The 21056-nt window shown below is 43.2% G+C and overlaps 1 protein-coding gene across 1 annotated transcript in view; it reads left to right on the top strand.

Annotated features, from left to right (window-relative positions):
- The first annotated feature begins 9854 nt into the window (after nt 1-9854).
- The window catches only part of Adcy2 (adenylate cyclase 2), a 380087-nt gene continuing 368885 nt past the window's right edge, over nt 9855-21056 (top strand). The window contains exon 1 of the mRNA XM_076857485.1: nt 9855-10076. Within this exon, the coding sequence (XP_076713600.1) occupies nt 9855-10076 (222 nt within the window). The remainder of the gene's footprint in view (nt 10077-21056) is intronic.

Below are 21056 nucleotides of genomic sequence, written 5' to 3'. Positions count from 1 at the left end.
TTATTTAATTGAAATTGATATGCCACCTAATTCCAAGACAGTTGAAATTATCTTTCTAACAAGATGCTATTTAAGATAGATCAACCTGCAGATGGCCATTAATTTACTACTCTTTCTTGGGAATTGGGTAAAGTATCAATCAATCAATCATCAATCAATGAAGAAATAAAAGCTTTCAGGTAGTTAAGAGAAACAGGGAAGCTTTTTGTATTAGAGGACGACCCACACATTATGATGTGAATAAATAAATAAAGCAATACTGTGTGGATCAGCCAGTGATCTGAGCATCTTAATTAGCATGGTCTCCTGTCTTAAAGTCTTATAAAGTCTGCTTCTCTGAGAATCTATGATGTTGGGCTGAGGATCAAAAGAAAGATCAATGATCATGGTAAACCACCCCTCAAATTCTTAACAGAAAACTTTAGATAACCTACAATAATTTGTTCATCTAACAATCACTGGGTACCAAGGGCTGGGTACAGTTGCTCCATCCTTCTGCTGAGGGCTGTGGCAAGGCATTCCTTAGGGAACACACTCTGATTGTGGTTCAGTATGTCTGATAGATGCCTGCAATTGTTTTCTTTTTAGTATCTGGAGCCTGTTCTTGAACTGGGACTTTTAACGGAGCCTCATTTACTAGGCTAAGCACAGAAATCATTGCATATTCCATTTTGCAGTTTTGATTGGCTGTAATTCACTGAACTTTTGAAGAAGAATGAAGACCGAATACAGTTTAGGTCAACAATACTTTACTCATAAGAAGAAACATTCTGGAGGGTTCTAAATGCAAGAAAGTATCTGGTTGGTAAAGTGCAAATAAATCATTGGAATCACCTGAACTTTATTCTTCACTAACGTATGTAATTCCTCTTGTACTCCTTCCCAACTCCTTTATACTCTAATTTTTCCCATAAAATACTACTGATGGAGGATAAAGAAAGCAATGGACATGTTTCTATACCATCAACAAATTCAGAGGATTCACAAAAACCCTGTATCTTATATCTGTAAATTTTTGTCTCAAATGGACATAATTGTATTAAATATTTGTAAAGTTAAAGACTAAATACAATTGCATCATTTTATCTCTATGTTAGAAAAGCAAACACACCACTGTAGTATACGCATAATTGCAAACTGTGTATCTTAGGGACAGGTATTTAGCTCTCTAATGAAACCTGGTATAAGCCAATACTGTGCAACCTCCAAGTCTGAATCTATTTTCTGTAGTTTAATCCAGATATTTTAATAATAATATCCTTAAAATCTCTTTTCTTTCTTCTTCTTCCTTTTTTAAAATGATAACCCTCTATTTTTTGGCTCCTTGAAAGAATACATTCAGAAGTAAAGAGCAGCCCTACCGCAGCGGGGGAGACAAACCTTTTTTCATGTATTAGTTATTAAACGTAATGCAATAATAAGTGTCTAGGTTTAAGATTGCCTTTTTATTCCTTTGGCCTGCTGAGCATGAAAATGTCTTCAGCGTTTCTCAGTAACAATGTAAATATAGCCTGTCTAGATAGAGTTGGCACATGAACTGTATCTGGCTATTTGGAGGTTATTTAATCTAAGGCAATTGCCCACATGAACCCAGCAACCTCCCCTGACCACTGTCCCAAGTACCACCTTGTAGTGAAGGATGGGAAGAGAAGAGTGTATTTCTGATGTCTCATGCAAGAGAGAGAGTAGGCTCTTTCTTCTTCAGGCAGGTTCAATTGATTCTTCATTGAAAATATTCTTTTATTACTGGACAGTATTTTCTTTATTTAGCTAGCTCTATGTGAAAACTTAGTTATTACATATCTATGTGCTCAGACCTCAGACATTCTATTTTTAAAGCCCAGTGTTTAGAGATCCTTATCTATATTGATATAGATTATCAGGCTTTTATTATAATTAATGACAAAATTAGTCTGAGTGTTAGTCATCCGTTAAACTGCATTACTAAAAAGATGGCCCTTTTATGTAACCATCCCCATTCCCAAAATATTGTTTGGCCATAGGAGCTTGCTATTGTAGGGAATAGTGTAATGCTCAGCTGATGGGGCTGAGAAGGAGGGAAAGGAGGACAGGAGAGTCCCTGATGGAGAGGCTGACCCCTGCTGGGGAAGTGGGGAGAGAGTGTAAAGGACACCCCTGGGAAGGGCAGGTATAAGAGTCCAGAAATGGGTCAGGGTCTGGTGTGGCGGGGACCTCAGAACTTCCCAGGAGGAGCCTAACTCAGGAGGCACAGACAGAGAGGGTGAGCAGGGTGGCTGCAAGCAGGAGCTGCAGGATGAGGGAGAGGAGCAGGGAGATGAGGGAAAAGGCTGGGTAATGTGGAGGACCAGCCTGGGCTCTAGCTCGGATGTCACAGAGGGCTCTAGAGCAAGGTGACAATGTCAAGTTCTGCTTCAGATTTGCCGTTTTTACTGGACACTTTATTTTACCATTATTTCCTCAGGATCTCACCTCATGTGTGCCATTACCCTTTCCTCTATTAGTCAAGTGGAATTGGTAGCAATATGTGTCCAATATTTCAAGAAAATATGGCCATTTAGGATTTGAAAACTTGAGGTTTTTAGATACTGGAAGCCATGGTTGGAGTTCTATTTGGAAAGGCCATGCCTAATTATTTAGGTAGGAAGATATTCATGGGTACTGTGCGCGGCAACATTCAGCATGCCGGAAAACACACCCCAGATGGACAGGGGTTTGCTTTTTAAATCTACCATTTCAGAGCAATATTTTTATGAATTTGTGATAGAAAACATCCAGTCCATGGACTCTGGGCCATAGCATTTGAAATTAAGTTCAGAAATATACTCCTTTTGTCAAAATACTAGCAGGAACAAACATAATCCAGCAATGCAGGCAAGCCTGACCTTAGATGTGTCCTTCGCCTCTGAATTCCAGCATCCACTTTAGGCACTAGTGGCCACATGGGGAGTTGACAGATTTGATCCTCCCTCCCCTGCCTCCTCTCTGTCAAGCGCAGCATGGCTAAGCCTTCAGAGTGATGAGGTTCTAGGTGACACTTTATAAATCCTGCGTGTCTTCATCGATGGTGCCTGCAATTGCTTTCCCATGATGCGTTACCAGGCACCAGCAGTGCCAAATGCCATTTTCTCCTAATAAAAGCCAACCCATTGGTACTCTCTCCAGATAATCGTTTTTACTGGACACTTTATTTTACCGTTATTTCTTTAGGATCTCACCTCAAGTGTGCCATTACCCTTTCCTCTATTAGTCAAGTGGAACTGGTAGCAATATGTGTCCAATATTTCAAGAAAATATGGCCATTTAGGATTTAAAAGCATGAGATTTTTAGATATAGTGGAAGACAATGTTTAAAAACTATCAATAGCAAATATATAAATGAAACCTCAGCACCTGGAAACATTCTGTATTATCACTGTCTGATATAGAGCAATCTTCTATCATCATTGGTTAACTGTACTCTTTTTAAGAGAATTGGGTTACCTTTTGTCTTTCTTCATTCATGCATGCATGCATTCATCCATACATCTTTTTAAGCACTGGCTGTGTGTTTTGAAAATTTCAGGGAATAGGGGTATAATAGTAAACAAAAGAAACAGAATGTCCTGCCCTTACTGAACTGAACTTCCAGTGAGGGAAGACGGATGATTTTTCTACAGAAATGAGATTTCTGCATCTGCTAAATTGATATGGCAGCATTGATGTGTGTTCTTTCTTGCTTTCTACCAAGGGAAACAAGACTTGTCAATAAATACTTAGAAAAAGTTTAACACATTTTTTCAGCACAGTTCAATTTCCATCGCTTACACTTCTGTCTTGCTTGGGTATATGTGATTTTTTTTTCCTTCTTGATCTTAAAAAAAGTGATTAAAATATAATCCTTTACCCAGCAGAGTAGTATGAACATGTTTGAAATATCCTTAGAAAAAATGGCCGGGCTTTCTTACTTTGAAGATAAATTCACTGAAGCTCAGGGACCTTATATGACTTCTCCAAGGACATACAGTCTACTCCAGAAATGGAGCCAAATCCAGGGCTTTACAGAAGTTATTATCAGAGCACTAGCAGTTACTATAGCACAGCGTGAATAATACTAGAAGGAAACATAATCTAATTTTAAATTTCAGACATAATATCACAAATCAAACATTGTGGCATGGTTTAAGGTCATAAGCTAAGTTGCCTGAATTGAGTAAAGGAAAGAGAACTGGACAAAAATACCTACCCACTATGTCATAGCTGGGTTTTTCAAAGAGTCCATATCTTGTTTCTTAAAGAACATTACTTTTTCAATTTCAGGTTACTCCTAATTAACTACCTTAGAGATACTTAAAATCCTGGGTATCTGAACTATATACATGTTTTAAGCTTCTAAATAAGCCCCCTTTTCTGGTACCTCTCCTGAAAAAACCCGAAGCACAGCTGAATACCTCATGTCTCAGCTCTCATCGAAGACTGTAGACAAGCTGGAAACTGATGAGTCATTAACCTGGTCCTAGAACTTGGGAGCTCCTGGAGGAACATGTCAGTGCATCTTGAAACCTTTACGGTGAAAATCTTCTCATTGGCAGTGACTTCTGTAGGGTCTGTTCTAAAATGCCAGCACCATCTTCTCATGTACGAAGGACCCACAATCCCACAAGCCCCCTGAAGTCAGACTCTGAAGATGATTCTATGAAAAAATACTGTTTTGTCACTGTAGAAATAGTTCATAACGTAAGTCAAGCAAGTAGGGTCTTTTGAAGACATCGTTTGGTACTGGACGTGAAAGAAGAATTGGTATTTGGGAACTGGACTGGATGAATACTGATGTTACATTTGGCAGCTTTATATTGACAATCGGGAAACTGAACTGCAACAGAGATCATGAATGAACTGAAAGAGTTAATTGGACTTGTAGGAGCCATAGCTGGCTTTGGTTGGGCGGATTTTTTATTCTTAGACTCTAGTTCAATAAAAATGTAAATGTTATCTGGGTACACAAAACATATTTCACGGTGATAATGAATGTGTTGACATACTGTTCAAACTTTATTATATAAATTTTAGTAATGTATTTGCCAGAGAGAAAAATGAACACACAGGGAAATACTCTGTGCTCAGCTCTCCAGTATGCATGGGAGGTTGGCACTCAGAAGCTTTGGTCCTTGGTGCAATTGGTTGGCTTGACTTTATTTAATCAGGGCTCTGGAGGTTGGGAGGGACATGACAGCATCCGTATTGACTGAGCTAATCTAGCTGGATTTGAAATAGGAACTAGGAGAGGGTTATTTTTAAAGCAAAGCCCATTGATGCATAAACTGTCCTACAGCATGATTACTTAAATTTATAATCGATGAGGTGTGTCATAGTGTTTGAGAAGTCTGTGAAAGATCACCAAGTTAGGAGGGTACAGGTGGCTTAAAGCCCCAGAGAGAGGGAGCCTTGTCCTTAGGTGGGCATCTTCCAGAAATAGGCTTGTGTGCAGGTGGAGCTCTACATGCTGCGAGTGCAGCCTCTAGCAGAACTGGCTGTCTGATTTACAGACCACTGGCAAAAAGGAAATGCAGAGGCCTTTGTTCAAAAGTTATTAAGAATTTCAGGGTATTGGGAGCAGAACCTTTCACTCAGTGCTCCGGTGTCACACACTAGAACATCTGCCTAGCCTGGTGGGTTATGAGGATGGAAGGCTGCCCTCTAGTGTTGCAGGGGAAACAATTCTCTAATGCTCACTTCCTTTTCTTTCTCTCTTTCTCCTTCCCTCCCTCCCTCCTTTCCTTCCTTCCTCCTTCCCTCCCTCCCTCACGCCCAGTGAGAGCTTCCACAATTGTTTTCTTTGTGTAATTTGTCACAGATAAATTGACATGGACTACATTTACAGGAGAACCCTGTGCTCCCCATGCCTTACCCTTGCTTAGTAGCCCTGCTCCCCAAAGGCACAGAAATGAACAAGAGGACTCCTTGGGGTCTTTTAGTGACACTGGTTTGTATTTCACACTGCCGGCTTGGCACCGAAGGCATTTCTTATTGTACCATGTGCTGCTTAGGGTTATGATTTTGCCCTTCTTTTTCTTCCCTCCTTTGAAAATAGAAACTTTCGTGAACTTTTTAAAAGGTATACTTGGTCCTGCTGCTTCCAAAGCACTGACAGAATAACAATGATCATCATAGTATTTCACGTTGTTTTGTGTTACACATAAAACATTGAAGGAGACTCCCATAAAATAAGCACCTATTTGTATCCCTTTAATTTTCTTTCTTCTGTCTAATTGCTCTGGCTAGAGTTTCAAGGACTATGTTGAATAGACATGGTGAAAGAGGACATCCCTGCTTGTTCCAGGTTTTAGAGGGAATGCTTCCAATTTTTCTTCATTTAGAATGATGTTGGCCTTGGGTTTAGCATAGATAGCTTTTATAATGTTGTGGTATGTTCCTATTATCCATAGTTTTTCTAGTGTTTTGAAAATGAAAGGCTGCTATGTTTTATCAAATGCTTTCTCTGCATCAATTGATATAATCATATGATTCTTACTTGTAAGTCTGTTGATGTGATGAATTATATTTATTGATTCCCATATGGTGAACCAAACTTGGATCTCTGGAATGAACCTCACTTGATCATGGTGCATTATTTTAAAAAATATGTTTTTGTACGGATTTTTCAGAATTTTATTGAGAATTTTTGCATCAATGTTGATCAAGGATATTAGTCTGGAATTTTATTTCCTTGATGTGTCTCTGCCTTGTTTTGGTATCAGGATGATACAAGCTTTGTAGAATAAGTTTGGAAGGTTCCTTGCTTTTCTATTTCATGGAATAATTTGAGGAGTATTGGTATTAATTCTTCTTTGTAGGTCCTGTAGAACTCAGCTGTAAATAAGCACCTAAGCCAAACTGAAAAATCTAACAAAAACTGAGAGAAGCCTGACACAGCCTTTATTTTTGCCTTAAGTTTTCTAAGACTTTTGTCTGTGATGATGCAATTTAAATTGTATCAGGGAGGGAAGGAAGGGGAGGAATGTTCAGTTTTGTTCCTGTTTTGCTTTGTGCAGTCCAACTTCTCAAAAGACATTGGGAACTGCTTCAAGGGTTTCCAGAGTCACTCCCTCAAAACATCTGGCACATGGTAGGCACAAGATAAATATTTGTTGAATGAACGACTGAGGGAATGCCTGTTAAACATCCTCATAAGGATTGAGTGCAGAGTCTCCATGATGAGCCACCTAATTACATTCGCCATCATATTTTAACAAAATCTGAAAGTCTTACAATCATTCCCTCTACCATATATGGAGAACATGTATATGGTAGAATCACTGGATATTAAAAAAATACTCCACTGCAACACCAGAGAAAAGGAGAAAGGAAGTCTCTGTTCATGTTTCCCTCCCAAGTCTTGCAACTCTTTCCCCGTATATCTAAATTACAGATTATTTTTCCTTCTTGTGTGGGTGAAAACAGACATTTATCAATATGAGCACTGAGGAAGCAAGAGTCGGAGAGTAGATGAGTAATCCTACTTTGCTAGCACAGGAAAGGGCTGGAAATGCTCAACTCCGTCCAACCCAGAAAGACCTGCACAGGGCATGGGCCAGAGAGAATCCAAATAACAGAAACTGGCCAGCTGCCCACTCAACCGTGTTTCCTTCGAGGGATCGAACTCTGGATATTTATAAGCTCGATTCATCAGTACTGCCTGCCATTGAAGCTTTCTCTCAGAATCTCCAAAACCCTAAAATGTAGGTGGTACAGTAATCACATCCCCAGGTCCAAAGGAAAGCACTGAGTCTAATGAGATGGTTCGGCCATGGGTGGTGTGGTTGGGGGCATGCGATTTAATTACTGGGATTATGGTCAAGAGTTATCAGAGGGGAGCTCAGGCAGGGCAAGATGGCAGCAGACAAGAGACCCATCAGAAAAGAGTTTTCTTCTGTTTCTAGGGCTGAAGGACCAACAGTGATAGATGGGCCTTGGGACTACCAGGAGACATTAGGGGAACCCCTTCCATTTACTGCCTCCTCCCACTTCCTCTCAACATGCAGGTCCCGGCAAGAGAGACCTTGATGAGGTAACACATCCTTCCCAGGACCTTGTGTCCTGGACCCCCAGCCTACTACTCTCACCCCTGCGCTCTGTGGATGGTCTGGGGAGGCCTCTCTAAGATCTGTAGAGGTTGACACAGATGTGCCATCCTTGAACCTTTAACCATCTTCACCCAGAAGGTGTTAACTTGCTAAAAATAAAATCCCAGTAAGTCTCCATGTCTGAGTCTCCATGCATGATGTGGGTACCCTTCTCATGGGTCACAGGGCTGCTCAGCTTACGTACCTCTGCCTGCCAGGGTAACAGGATGGTCTGGGCCGGCAGCAGTGCAGTTGGAGAAGATCACCAGGTTCTAGTGAAGTTCTGAGTTCTGTCTAGTGAAAGAAAAAGGATGACTCACTGGTGATAGGAGAGGGCAGGTCCACTGTGCCTTGGATCCCTTAGAAAAATTCTGGGGAGAAGGTGGGGAGAAGGTGGGATGGCAACACTCCAACAGGAGGAAACTTAAAAATATGTAGTCTTCTTTAGAAGTCAGGAATGAGATCTAGGCAAGGGTCAAAGGCTTGGAGTCTCAGGAGTGTGGGGTCTTGCAGACACCTGCAGGGGTGCAGACCCATGGGGGGGCACCTCCCCAGCCCAATACCTCAATATGAGTGCAGAGAGGAAATCCCTGAGCCCATGCCACTGCTGGCTGTGAGCCCAGTCATGCTCCCTGGCCAGGCAGAAGGGGCTCTGCAAGGAGGGTACCCCAAAGACCTCCTATACTCCAAATCGTGGTTTCTGCGTACCTCCAAATCATAATTAAAGCTTTGAAGAGAAGGGTGTCCAAGTGAGGATGCCAACCTGAGCCTGGCAGGGATTGTGCGTTTCCCTCCTTGCTCACGTGTTTGAGGGTTCTCTGCCAAGGGCTCAAGTCACAACCAAGAAGACCCCTGCCCTCTGAGGCAATGGAGAGGACAGGAACTTGAGAGTCAAATGCTGATGAAGGAGAGGACATCTCACTTACTGTGGGGAGGCGGGGAGGATGAGAGACCCTTTCTTGCTCTCCAGAGTGTGAAAAGGAGGAAGTCCCCCGGTGTCCGCTGAGGGGCTGCTAAATGATGGGCGGCCTCTGTGCTGTGAGACAGTGGAGAGGTTATGAGAGCAACCCTCATAATTCAGCCCACTAAGAGGTGGGGGAACTGGAGCTTGGCAATGTGGGTCCCCGCTGCCCTTTGAGACAGTGGAGAGGAAGTTGGAACCACCGCAGTAATCTCAGCCGGGTGGGAGGTTTTGGGGTACAGAGGGTGCTCCTCCCCACACGGGTTGTGCTCTGAGTTAGTGGAGAGGCGGCTGGAGCCGCACTCCGCCCAAGCTGTTCTGTGTTACAGGAGAGAGAAGGGCGGACGACCTTGTGGCAGAGTGTGGGAGGGCAGAAGGAGAGGGCGACCTGGGGCGGGGGGCAGCGGTGCCCCCTCCCCCGCTGGACGCCAGCCCCTAGCCTCCGCCCGCGCGCAGCCTGGCCGTCGGGGGGCGGTGGTGGGTGCGGGCCGGCGCCGCCTCTGCGCGGAGGCCGGCTGCGCCGCGCCGGGTGGGGAGAGGCGGGCCGAGGGGCCCCTGTCGCACCCGCCCCCTCCCGCGCGGTGGCGGCGGCGGCGCCTGGAGCTGCCCTGAGGCCGCCGCCCGGCCCCCGCCCGCGCGTCAGCGCGCCCAACCTGGGGCGCCGAGCTCCGCCTGCGCCGGAGGCCCCTGCGCGCAGCTCCGGGTGCCGGCAGCGGCCGGCCGAGGCGGCGCGGGGGTGGGACGCGGGCGGCCGCGGCTAGAGGCGCTGCCCCGGCCGGGCGCGCACGGCGGGCGCCCCGCGAGCCGCCCCGATGTGGCAGGAGGCGATGCGGCGCCGCCGCTACCTGCGGGACCGCGCCGAGGCGGCGGCGGCGGCTGCGGCGGGCGGCGGCGACGGGCTGCAGCGGTCCCGGGACTGGCTGTACGAGTCCTACTACTGCATGAGCCAGCAGCACCCGCTGATCGTCTTCCTGCTGCTCATCGTCATGGGCGCCTGCCTCGCCCTGCTGGCTGTCTTCTTCGCGCTCGGGCTGGTGAGTGGCCTCTCCGCTGCTTCGGCCCCACGCGTTCCCCGTCCCCAGAAAGGACCTAGCCCGCGACCACGTCCCGCCCGGGTCTGCGCTTGGCCGGCTGCTGGCTGCTCCGCCTGGCGGCCCGTGGCCGGCCTGGTTGGAGCAGGGTTGCGGGCAGGGGAAAAGTTTCCTTGGAAGGCTTTCTTTGCCCAAAATAAAGTTGACAGGGTGTTCGCCAGGTGGACGGGCAGAGCGTGTGGGTTTTACCTCTCTGCGCACCCGCTGGCAAACTCCTCTGCGCTCTGCTCCCCGGCCGCTGCCTGCAACATCCGCTCGATAGGTCTCCACAGAATCAGCCCTCGGGCTTCTTGGAGCGTCCGCTCTTGCCTCCATCCCAGTCCACTGACAGCCCCTGAGCTGGGGTTTCAGTTAGGTCTGGGCATTTTTCACCTTTTCAAAAGCCTGCCTTGGGAAAGTAGCTAGCGAATGGCAAGAGAAATGCAAAAAGATATGACAAGATACGATTGCACACCTTTGCCTTTAAATCTGTTTCTGTTTAGCCCGGAGACAGAAAGTGATGGAGTGTTGAGCAGTTGCACATTTTACATCTTAGGAGACGTCAATGAAGCAGCATTTCAGACGGACCCTCGCGGTTTTTTTTTTTTTTTTTTTAAATTTTTGGAGGGTTAGTCAACGTATCTACAGTTTCGTTTAGGTTATTAAAGTCCATTTCATCACTAGGAGCATAATGCAGCTCAACAGCTAATGCCAATTTTGCCAGTTTTTATTTTTCAACAGAAATCTTGGCACACTCCCTTAAACAGTGAGAGGAAATCTGTAGATGGCGGTAACTTCCTGTTACTGATCTCTCCTGAGTGTGTGGTTCAAAGTTTTGCACTGCCCGTGGTATGCGTGTGCAGATTGTGTGCAAGCCTTCGATTATTCAGGATTTTTTTTTTCTTTTGATTCGTGGTTGTGCTGGTAATGCCTCCACTGAATGATAAATTTTGATCTTAGAGTGCAAATATATGCTCATATTTATTTATCTCCAGGAGCAAATAAGTGGATCTTGATTATATTTGACTAAATGCTCAAAATAGCTGTCTCTGGTATTTGATAATTTGTTTTGGGTATCCTAAGCCAGATGGTGCTCACATATTATGCATGGGAAGAATGTTACCATCGTGTTTTTTTTTAAAATAATTTCTTCTTTTTCTGTACTACTCAATGGTTGCTGTATTCATAGTGAGTTCCAGAGATAAGGAGAGCAAATCCAGTGTGGGAGGCTATGACGTCACAGGTCAGAAAGTGGTCCTTGTTTGTAATGTAACTGCTTCCTGTAGTCTTACTGTGGATAGAGAGACGCCCCACACCCTCACATGGAACCAGCCTTGAATATCCTGGAAGAGCATCTCTGTCACTCTTTACTGCTTTTAGGATAAAAAGGACTTGGAGAGAGATTTCTGTCCATCTCATTGGGCAAGCAGTCTCTAAAGACATGTTCTTTCTGTTCCTCTACTTGCAGGGAAGAAAACATGAACGACTTTTCTTTTGGAAATCTATTCTGCCAGGGCCTTTGTGCTTGCGATTCTCCTGAGCCTGTAATTCTAACTGTTCTGGCTTGTTCTTTTCTAAATGGAAAGAAGGAGCAGCAGGTGATGGCCTATTTATAGTACCATTAATACAGTTAGACAAGTGTGAAGCTCATGTTCACTGTGCACATTACTTTGTTTTCTATGATAGGACACTTTAATTCTTAAACCTCATCGATATAGATGTTCTTGGATGGGTCAGTGAGATATTTAGTGAAGTGGGGTTTGAAGCACCTTTCTCTGAACTGTCTTTGTTCTTCATATTTGTGTTTCTTTAAAAACTTCCTTTATGTTCTGTTTGGCTTGGTGCAAATGTGGCATAGTATCCTTTTAAAACTTTATTCACGGCCTCTTTATTATTCTTTGATAGCCATCATTTCCACTCCTTCTTTGCTGAATCACTTGAAGCACAGAGTGGGCATTCCCCATGGCATGTCTGTCACCCAGGGGGATGGACAGTGGAATGGAACCTGCTTTCTGCTATACCCGTCCATGGTCTCATTCCTACTGTGTAAATCCTTAGCAGTGATGAGCTGTGTGGAAGTGTTCCCATAGAGGGTGACTGGATTGAATGGATGTGGTGAGAGGGCTCTTTTCAGATGGAGACGTGGCTGCAGGGCTGTTTGAAATGGGCAGTGTCTGGGAGACATAGGTGCTGTCTTACAAAATTGCACTGTAGAAAGCACTGGGATAATTCTGAGCTCTCAATAGCTCATTTCCATTTTGTTTTTAGTAATAGCATAGCCAGCAGCTCTACTTTTCAAAAGACATTCTCCCTCTGCATAGTCAAAGAGAGCTGGTGGTAGGAACATTGAAGATGAAGTGGTGCTACTTTAGAGCTGCATGTACATGGGTGGGGATGAGTTCGTGTCCCTGAATGAGCAGAGATTGGCTTCTGAAAGGTCTGACTTTGGGGTGGAAGTACTGTGGCTGCTTTGGGCCCTGCCGGGTTTCCTACCTTGGAGCACTTTGCTGGAATAGCTGGGCTCTCATGTAATTCAGGAGTGAAGCAGATCTATTTTTGCTCCCTGAAATCTTGGATGGATTCCTTCCTTCCCCTGAATCTGCCTGGTTTTCATTTCCATTAGACTTTCATCAGTTCTTGTAGTAGAGAAAATCTGGCAGTTTTCTTAATGCACCTTCCTGATCTCCTAGAACATTTGGATTACAGGATGATTTTAGCATATCCCAAGTACATAGAGATTTTTTTACTATAGGTAATTGCCTTTGTATGAAGGGATTTGAAATATATATTAAAAGGGGGTGGGAAACAAGCTTTGTTTTGATTTTCCTTATGTTTTTTCCTTGTTGAAATTGTTCAAATAATGACTTTGTTTTATTTCAATCTCTAGTTAATCCATGATTCTGCTTTATTGACTATGAAGTTAAAGTGATCCTCAGAGTAGTTTTACTATTCTGTAAAAATAAAACCTGAATTGAAACTTTGTAATTTTGCATAGTTCATTATTTTCTATATAAAAATCTACAAAAATTCATTTTAGTTCATACTTGTTAAGAATTATCCAAATACAGGAAACAAAATGAATAGAAGACAGGATGATGAATATTAAAATTTCACATTCTAGTTAATAATATTTTCTATTGCTTTGTATGGAAAATTTTAGTTTAAAGTCTGATTTAGATTTTTTTCTACATCCATTTATTGAGTGCCTATCAAGTGTCAGGCACGGGAGAGTCCAGTGGGAAGACCAAAATAAGCTTGACCCCTGAACCAGAAAACTTAGAACTAGTGAGACCACACCAAGTCATACATCTATCATCTCATGTTGTTTTTGAGATCTGGTTCTCATCTGTGAATGCACAAGAACTCCTTTTTAGAAAAAAATTCTCTCATTTATGATGTTTCAAATCAGCCAGCTTTTCTCAAAACTTGCCTGTCATTGTTAGGAAAGGTTGATATCCATTTTTTAATTTGTCAGAATACCAGCTGGTTGCAGCCAGATTTGTTTGGGTAAAGTTTATGATTAGGAATAGTCAATATCTCAATTTGAATAGAACTGTTTCTTCCCATAAATTTTATGTCAGTTACTTCAATAAAATCATTTTTATTGTTAATTTAACATTATCATGAAATAAAACCTGCCACTTTTATTAAATAAAAGTAGGTATACTATGCAGGAATGGGAATGTGACACCTTTTTTATGCTGATGGAGTGAGCTGGCTTTTAAGAACAGAACCATAAGTACTTTTCATTATCAATCAATTTTCCAGAATTAGGTGTTTTTTTCTAAGGGTAAATATATCTGACTCTTATCTCATTCTTCATACAAAGATAAAAGTCAGACAGTATTTTACTACTAATAAATAATATTATTTTTCCAAAATAAACAAACGGACCCTATCATTTGATAAGTGGAAACAAGCTTTATTAATTCAATCTTTCAGTGCCCCTAGTGGATGGAAGACACCCTTTTTTTGAAAGGTTGAAGATTGGGAAGGCACATAGGTACACCCCAGATCTCCCCTAAGGATTAGGAAGTTCTGTGCTTTCTTTCTTGAGCCTCAAATCCTGGAAGTGGAAAACAACAGAGCATGTTCCTAGGTATTGGAGCAAAGGTGGCTAAAGATACATCTTTTTGTTCATTTCTATACATGCAGGAGAATATTGCTCCGCGGGTGTTCATAATTTGCAACCAGTAATTCACAAAGTCATTTCAGTTATAATTTACCTGTGGCATAAACAAAAACCAGGGAAAAACGGTAATTTTCTGCAGGAAAGGTGGTTGCAATTTATAGGAGTAGAAAAAAAAGTCTCAAAGAAACTGGAGGCATCTTTTTGATATTAAAATACATGCTTAAGATTAGAGAGGCAACTCAGTGGTAGACCACTTGTCTGGTATTCATGAGTGCCTGGATTTGATCCTCAGTACCTGAAACATTTTTTTTTTTAAGAAAAAAAAAATGCATGATTAAATTCAACTTGCCTTCCCTGTTGTGAAAACACTGTAGGCTACAGTGGTTAAGAGCATCTATCTATGTTGGAATTCTGGCTTTGTCCCTTTCTGTGTTTCCACTTCTGGGACCTTGGGCAACTTGTTTAATTCCCGTTTCCTGGTTTGTAAAATGGAATGGCACCTGCTTCATAAGGCGGTGATCCAAGTTAGTACATGCAAGAAGGTCCTTAGACACAGAAGGAGCCCCCAGGTCTGTTAGCGGATGGCATTTTCCTTGTCACTGTGGAGGAAGGCTGTAGCCATGTTGCTGTAGGGCTGGAGTTCTACAGATGGGGAAACTGAGGTCCAGTGGGTCATGCAGCTGCGTAGTCGGGGCCAGGTCACAGGGCATGGGCTTTTTCTGAGTAACTTCTCTGGAAAGCATTGGAGGTCTGGATTCCCAGTTCTTGTCTGGGCACAATGGCCGTCTTTGTGGAAATTCCTCCTTATGTGAAAACCCTCAATCTTCACTCTGTGTAACAGAGTTGCATTTCATTTTTTCTCTCTTTCAGCGATGAAGACGTTTGGGTAGAGATGTTCTTCACGATTGACTCCTTGGATTGAGTTGATAGACCCATTCATTTGCATTATGCTAAATATTATCAACATCTGCCCCATTAAGCAGAGCATCCATTGTGGTTTGCTTTTGTTGAGAAGTCCCTGACATAGATGGTCGGGCATGCGATACCCATTCCTGTTAAGTGTGATGCTTACTGATGTTTGGAATCATACATTCCACTGAAAACTGGGAGACCCTGTTAGAGCTGAGATTGCTCTGTTAAGATTTGATGGTCGTGCTAATTATGTATTCCCTCAGTGATTGTTAGTCATGGGAGAAGCCCTGTGAGGTCTTTGGGCTCAGTCCTTTGGTATCTGCATCCATTCTACAACTTGGCATTGACACCAGGATGGTCTGTTGAACTGGAGCCACTTCTTCCCTCACTGAGTATTTCCTGAGCACCTTCGGGGGAAGGCACTATGATTGGCATCACCCTGGTTGGCACTCCACCTGTATGTCATCGCTGATACACTGACGTGTTATCTTAAACTACAGTTTGCCCCTCTGGGGTGGTCTACCATTTTGGACCCTGTGTGTGGCTCCCCTCAGCCATGCCTCCACCTGAGACTCTCCGTGTTGCGGGTTCAGATTCAAGCTCTCTTCGTTGGGAGGGTGCTGGCTCCTTGTTGCCTCCTTCTTTTTCTGAGCATTCCTCCCTCTGTTGATTTCTACCTCCGAGGCCTGCAAAACTCACACACTATTCAGAGGAGTTCGTCTCCACATTCCTGTCATCTGAAGTTCAGATCAGTTCTTTGGGTTCATTTTCCCTCTTCAACTAATTGCTGACTCTTCCAGGAAGCAACTTGGCATCCCCTGTATTTAACAAAACGCTAAGAATGTAACAGGTGCTTAATTGATGTAGGCACCCTGCACCACGTTGCTACGTTTTCCTCACCAGCTGCATCTCCCTCCTGTAGCCCACTGGTGGAAATCACAGCGTTGCTGGTAGACCTGGCTCTTGGCCGCGATGTTGCCTCTTGTTACACGTTTCTGACAAGTTAAATTAACTCTTCTATTCTCAATTACTTTCATGAAATGAAATGAATAAAAACTAGGTTCTCCCAGAGCTTTGTATGATAGACCATATGAGCATTTAGTGTAACACTGGGAACATATTATATCCCAAACAAATGTAAGTCTCTGTTATTGTATTTAGACCACAGAGGGGATGTCCTCATCAAGGGCTCTTATAGACAAATGGAAACAAAACGTGTGCTCAGTGTTTTAATTATGTAATAGATGTTTTACATGTAACTTTGAGTTATTAAAAAAAAAAAAAAAAGCAGAGTTAGGAGAAACATACATTTTTTTAGGGGGGTGGGGGGAGTGTACCGGAATTGAACTCAGAAGGACTAGGCCACTGAGCCACATACCCAGCCCTATTTTGTATTTTATTTAGAGACAGGATCTCACTGAGTTACTTAGTGCCTCTCTTTTGCTGAGTCTGGCTTTGAACTCGCGATCCTCCTGCCTCAGTCTCCTGAGCCGCTAGGATCACAGATGTGCGTCACTGCGCCTGGCGAGCATAGATTTTGGAGCACTAAAATTCTTGCCACATTGGCATTCCTACAGTCTAACATCCTTTTCAGTTTTGTTGGCTTTGGATGAGTTTATATAAAATTACTCAGGAATAAGGTGATATTTGTGGCGTGACTGCATAGCTTCAGACTAGGAAATAGACACCCACTGTTGACTCTGGCTGCCTCTGGGAGGAGTAAGGTGGGTCACAGAGCCACCTGTGTGTGCGGTGAAGTTGACAAGATGAAGCCTGTGCTCCTTGAGCGTCTCTTTGTATAAGAATAATGCAGTAAAATAAAAGGCACAAGGAAGGGGGCGGGAGGAGGTTTGGAGGAAGTTTCCATCAGTCCTTTCTGGCAGTGTTGCAGACACTTCCTCTTGTTCCCTTCTTTACCTGGGCCTGTGCAGGTAAGGGAGCAGGTGACACCCTGAGAACCTGGGCCAGCCGGTTCTGAGCCAGTTTCAGAACACCTCTGTGGGTGGGGTGGGGGTTCGTGAGCCTGGGTCTTGTCTCCTAGGGACGCCAGCATCTGAGTCCAGTCAAGTCATGTTTGAAAAAGTCAGGGATCGAAATGGGGATTTTCAGTTATCAGGGTAACTGAAATACGGTGAGTGAATAATTTATTGAATTTGGAGGTGCAGGCCTGAAAAACAATAGTTCTTTCAGGACTTTGAAATCCTGAAGATTTCTCAAGAAGGTTGTTATTGTCTGAGAGAATTCTGAGGGAGATCACGCCACAAGGGTCACTGCCCACAGAAGGTTCCTGATGGAGAAGATGGCGGAGCCGCAGGAGGAGCCCTGACTGTGGGGGCTTAGAAGGAGAAATCCTGACCCGTCCCTTCAGTGTTCGTCTCCGTCCTCAGACGTCATGATGTCGGGACACGGCAGCTAGGGCAAGCCAGAGCTCGGAGGCACTGGCTTGTATTCCTAATCCTTACTCACAAGCCTGAGTTATTGTATATGCGTATGTGTTTTAGTGTCCTGTATTATTTAAAAAACTATATAAAGAATAAAAGGGAAAAAAAGATTTTAAGCTATTATGGATCTGGAGTCATCCTATAGAAAAGAAAACCTTGGAGAAGTCCATTACTAAAACTAATTAAATCTATTAATGTTTTTTTTTAAATTACAAAAGAGAAGAGGGGCAGGAAGTGAACTGTATGATGAAGAGAGGTTACCAAGCTCCCAGGGGGGCTGACCCTCACGGCGAATGTCCCCATCACTGACCTGCAGTTAATTCAAACACGTAATGTCCATGTTCTTTGGAACTGGACGTCAGGTACGCAGAATGGATTAATCATTTATTAATTTGATTAGCGTTGGATTCTTGAGCATAATCCTCCTTGCTCTATATTTGGCTCACGTATTTATTTATAGATAAATAAACCTAGTTGGATAGAATACCAACAAATATGTACCTCCAGGTACATATTTCTGTCTACATGTTCCACCCATTCCATTCCGCTCTCTCTCTTCAGATGTAAACTTCATATGGAAATGGCTTTTTTATTACTTTTTCTCTTCTTTGTATTCTTCTTATCATCATACCTATAGCAAATGATAGACAGTCCCTAGCTTACGATGGTTCAACCCACTTGAATCAAATGTATGAAATATGATATGTCAAGAGCTATGTAATGTTTTGAACAACTGGTAATAAAAAAAAGAAAATGGAAAAAAATAGAAAACCCTTGATAAAACAATTAAACTGTAATATAACCTTAAAAAAAAAGCACATCCTGTTTATTATGTGCGGAACTGAATCACAGGGTCTTCCAGGTGCCCCACGTGGACTTCAGACCATTGACAAATGATGAGTTATATTTGATCTTTTCTAAAAGCAAAGCCTTTAATTTCTTTTTGTTGTTTTATTATGCTGGCAATATAATATTGACAGAATTGGTGCCTGGGGTACCTGGGGCTCTTTCCTGCTTTTAAGGGGAATTCATTCACAGTTTATCCATTAAGAATGATGTTGTTGAGAGTTTTTGTAGGTATCCTCTGAGATTTCCTTGTATTCTAATCTACCAAAAAAGAAAGAAAGAAAGAAAGAAAGTATTGACTTTTACCAAGTGGAGATAACCATGTGCTTTTGGGGGAATTTTTAATTTGTCAGTGCACTGAATTGAAATTATAGATTTCTCTAACATTAAGCAACTTTTTATATTCCTGTGACAAATTCAGTTTTCATGATATCTCACGAAAGCTTGTGGGTAATGTCCTAATATTTTATTTAAGATTTTTTGCAGATATTCTTTGGCTGCAATAGATTTGAAAATTTCCTTTATCAGTCTGTTATTTCTTTTTTAAAATAGATTTTTTTTTCTAGTCTTATAAAATAAGTTAGGGAGTATATTTTCCCTTTTGGTTTTTTTGCCATGTTGGAAAGAGTTGATATAATTTGCCTAGAAAGGCAAGGGCTTCTTGCTTTTTCCTGTAGGGAGATTTTAAAATTTCTGTTTCTGTATCTTTGGTAGTAACAGACTACTTAGTATTTGGTTTCTTTGGTCAGTGTCATTAATATGTTTTTCAGGAATGTTGTAATTCATCCAAATTCTCAAATGTGATGGCAAGCATTTGATGATAGCATTCTCACTTTGAGGTTTTACGGGTGCTTCATCTTTGGAACTAAGTTTATCTTAGTTTATTCTGTTACGTATTTTGTTACTTCCCATTATCTTTATGACTTTCTGTTACTTTGGTCAGAATACACTGAAGATCATGCTAAGAAAACACAAAATTCCAAAATCTTCGTGGCTTCACACAGTGAGTATGACTTACACACACACTAAGTGTGAGTCAGCAGGGGACCTCAGGGCCATCACTGGGGATTCAGGATGAGAGGAGGTGGAGAAGAGTGCTACAAGGTTTTACTGCTGGCAATTAACATCTTACATATGAAGTGATGTCTTTTTCTCTGGGCCAGATTAAGTGTTCCTTTATATTTTGTTGTATTAAAAACCCCTAGAAAACTTTAAACAACGAAGTCCTTTATTTTCACCTTTAATCTTCAGTTTGGTCAGGCGTGGCCAGAGCAGCTGTTCTGTGCAGTGGCTTAAAGTTGGGGGAAGCACAACTTAAAGCACAATTGACCACTGTCTGGGGGTCAGTGCTGGCCAGGAGCTGATAGTCAACTGGGACTGTTGGCTGAAACACCTGTAATGGCCCTTCCAAATGATTACGTGACTTCCTCAGAGTATGGTAGCTGAGTTCCAACAGTGATCATCCTAAAAGAACAAGGTAGACATGCTTGACATTTTTATGATCCTGTCCCTGAAGCCAAAGTAAACTAATTACACCATGCTCTTTGTTGAGTATCTCCAGGTTCAATAGAAGGAAATACAGAACGGTACTTGGGGAGAAAAGGGCCAGCAGCATGTGGGATAGGAGGTGGTCACACATATGTGGAAAGTACATTTTGCTATACTGCTTCATATAAGCCATTCCAAACGTCCACAGGATTATCAGTTAGCTTGTGCTGTGTAACAAACCACCCCAGAAGTTAACAGATTAGAATAACTACTCTTATTTATCTCAGGGTTTTGTGGGTGAGCTCTTATGTCTTACTGAAGATTGCCCAGCTGATTGGTGCTGTTGTAGCTCATATTTGTGTGGTCGGTTGGCAGGTTGGTTCATAGCTAGATCTCCTAAGATGGCTTTCATTTGCACGTGCAGCCAGTTGGCAGCTGTAAGGCATGGTACTTGGGGGGGATGACAGGTCACTGGACTGCATTCTCCCCTCATTTACCAGGCTAGCCAGAGTTTTTCCGCATGAAGCTCTGAGAATTCCAAAGGGCACCAAGCAAGAGGGCAAGCTCACCATGTCAAGTGTTGTCGAGCCTGCTGGTGTGACACAGTTGTCATTAGGCTGGCCAAAGGAGTCAAATGGCAGGGGCCAACGTCAAAGTTGGGGAGAATTACACAAGAGCATGGCCACAGGGTAGGGAACTGTCACAGCTAGTTTTGCTGACAAAGCCAGGCAGAGAGGTGAAACAGGGTGTTTAGCTGCCCTAATTACTACGACCGTGCACCTCCCTGGTTGCCAGGTATTTAGTGCATCCCTTGCTTAGGAAAATCGGCTTCCCGGAAGCCACCTACCCATTCAAGGCAACAGGCCCAGTCCAGGGTCTCTGAGAGACGGACATTGCTTTGTTTACGGGGAACAGTGAGCTGTCATTTCTTTATCAAGCCTGAGTGAGGCTTCTCTTGGTCTGGAGACCTGGGGACTGGAACCCCTCCCACAGAGGACCCCCAGAAGACCCTCCCATTGTCTCACAGGGAGAGTCACACGCCCTGGGCTCTGGCTTCCAGCAGTTCTGCACCCACTGGGCAGGCATTTGAGGTCCCCGGCCCTGAGACGGAGGGTTGTTCTTTCT

The sequence above is a fragment of the Callospermophilus lateralis genome, chromosome 5 (genome assembly GCF_048772815.1).
Source record: "Callospermophilus lateralis isolate mCalLat2 chromosome 5, mCalLat2.hap1, whole genome shotgun sequence".
In the NCBI taxonomy this organism is placed as follows: domain Eukaryota; kingdom Metazoa; phylum Chordata; class Mammalia; order Rodentia; family Sciuridae; genus Callospermophilus; species Callospermophilus lateralis.
The sequence above is the reverse complement of the archived record's forward strand: the minus strand, read 5'-3'. Positions and strand labels throughout refer to the sequence as shown.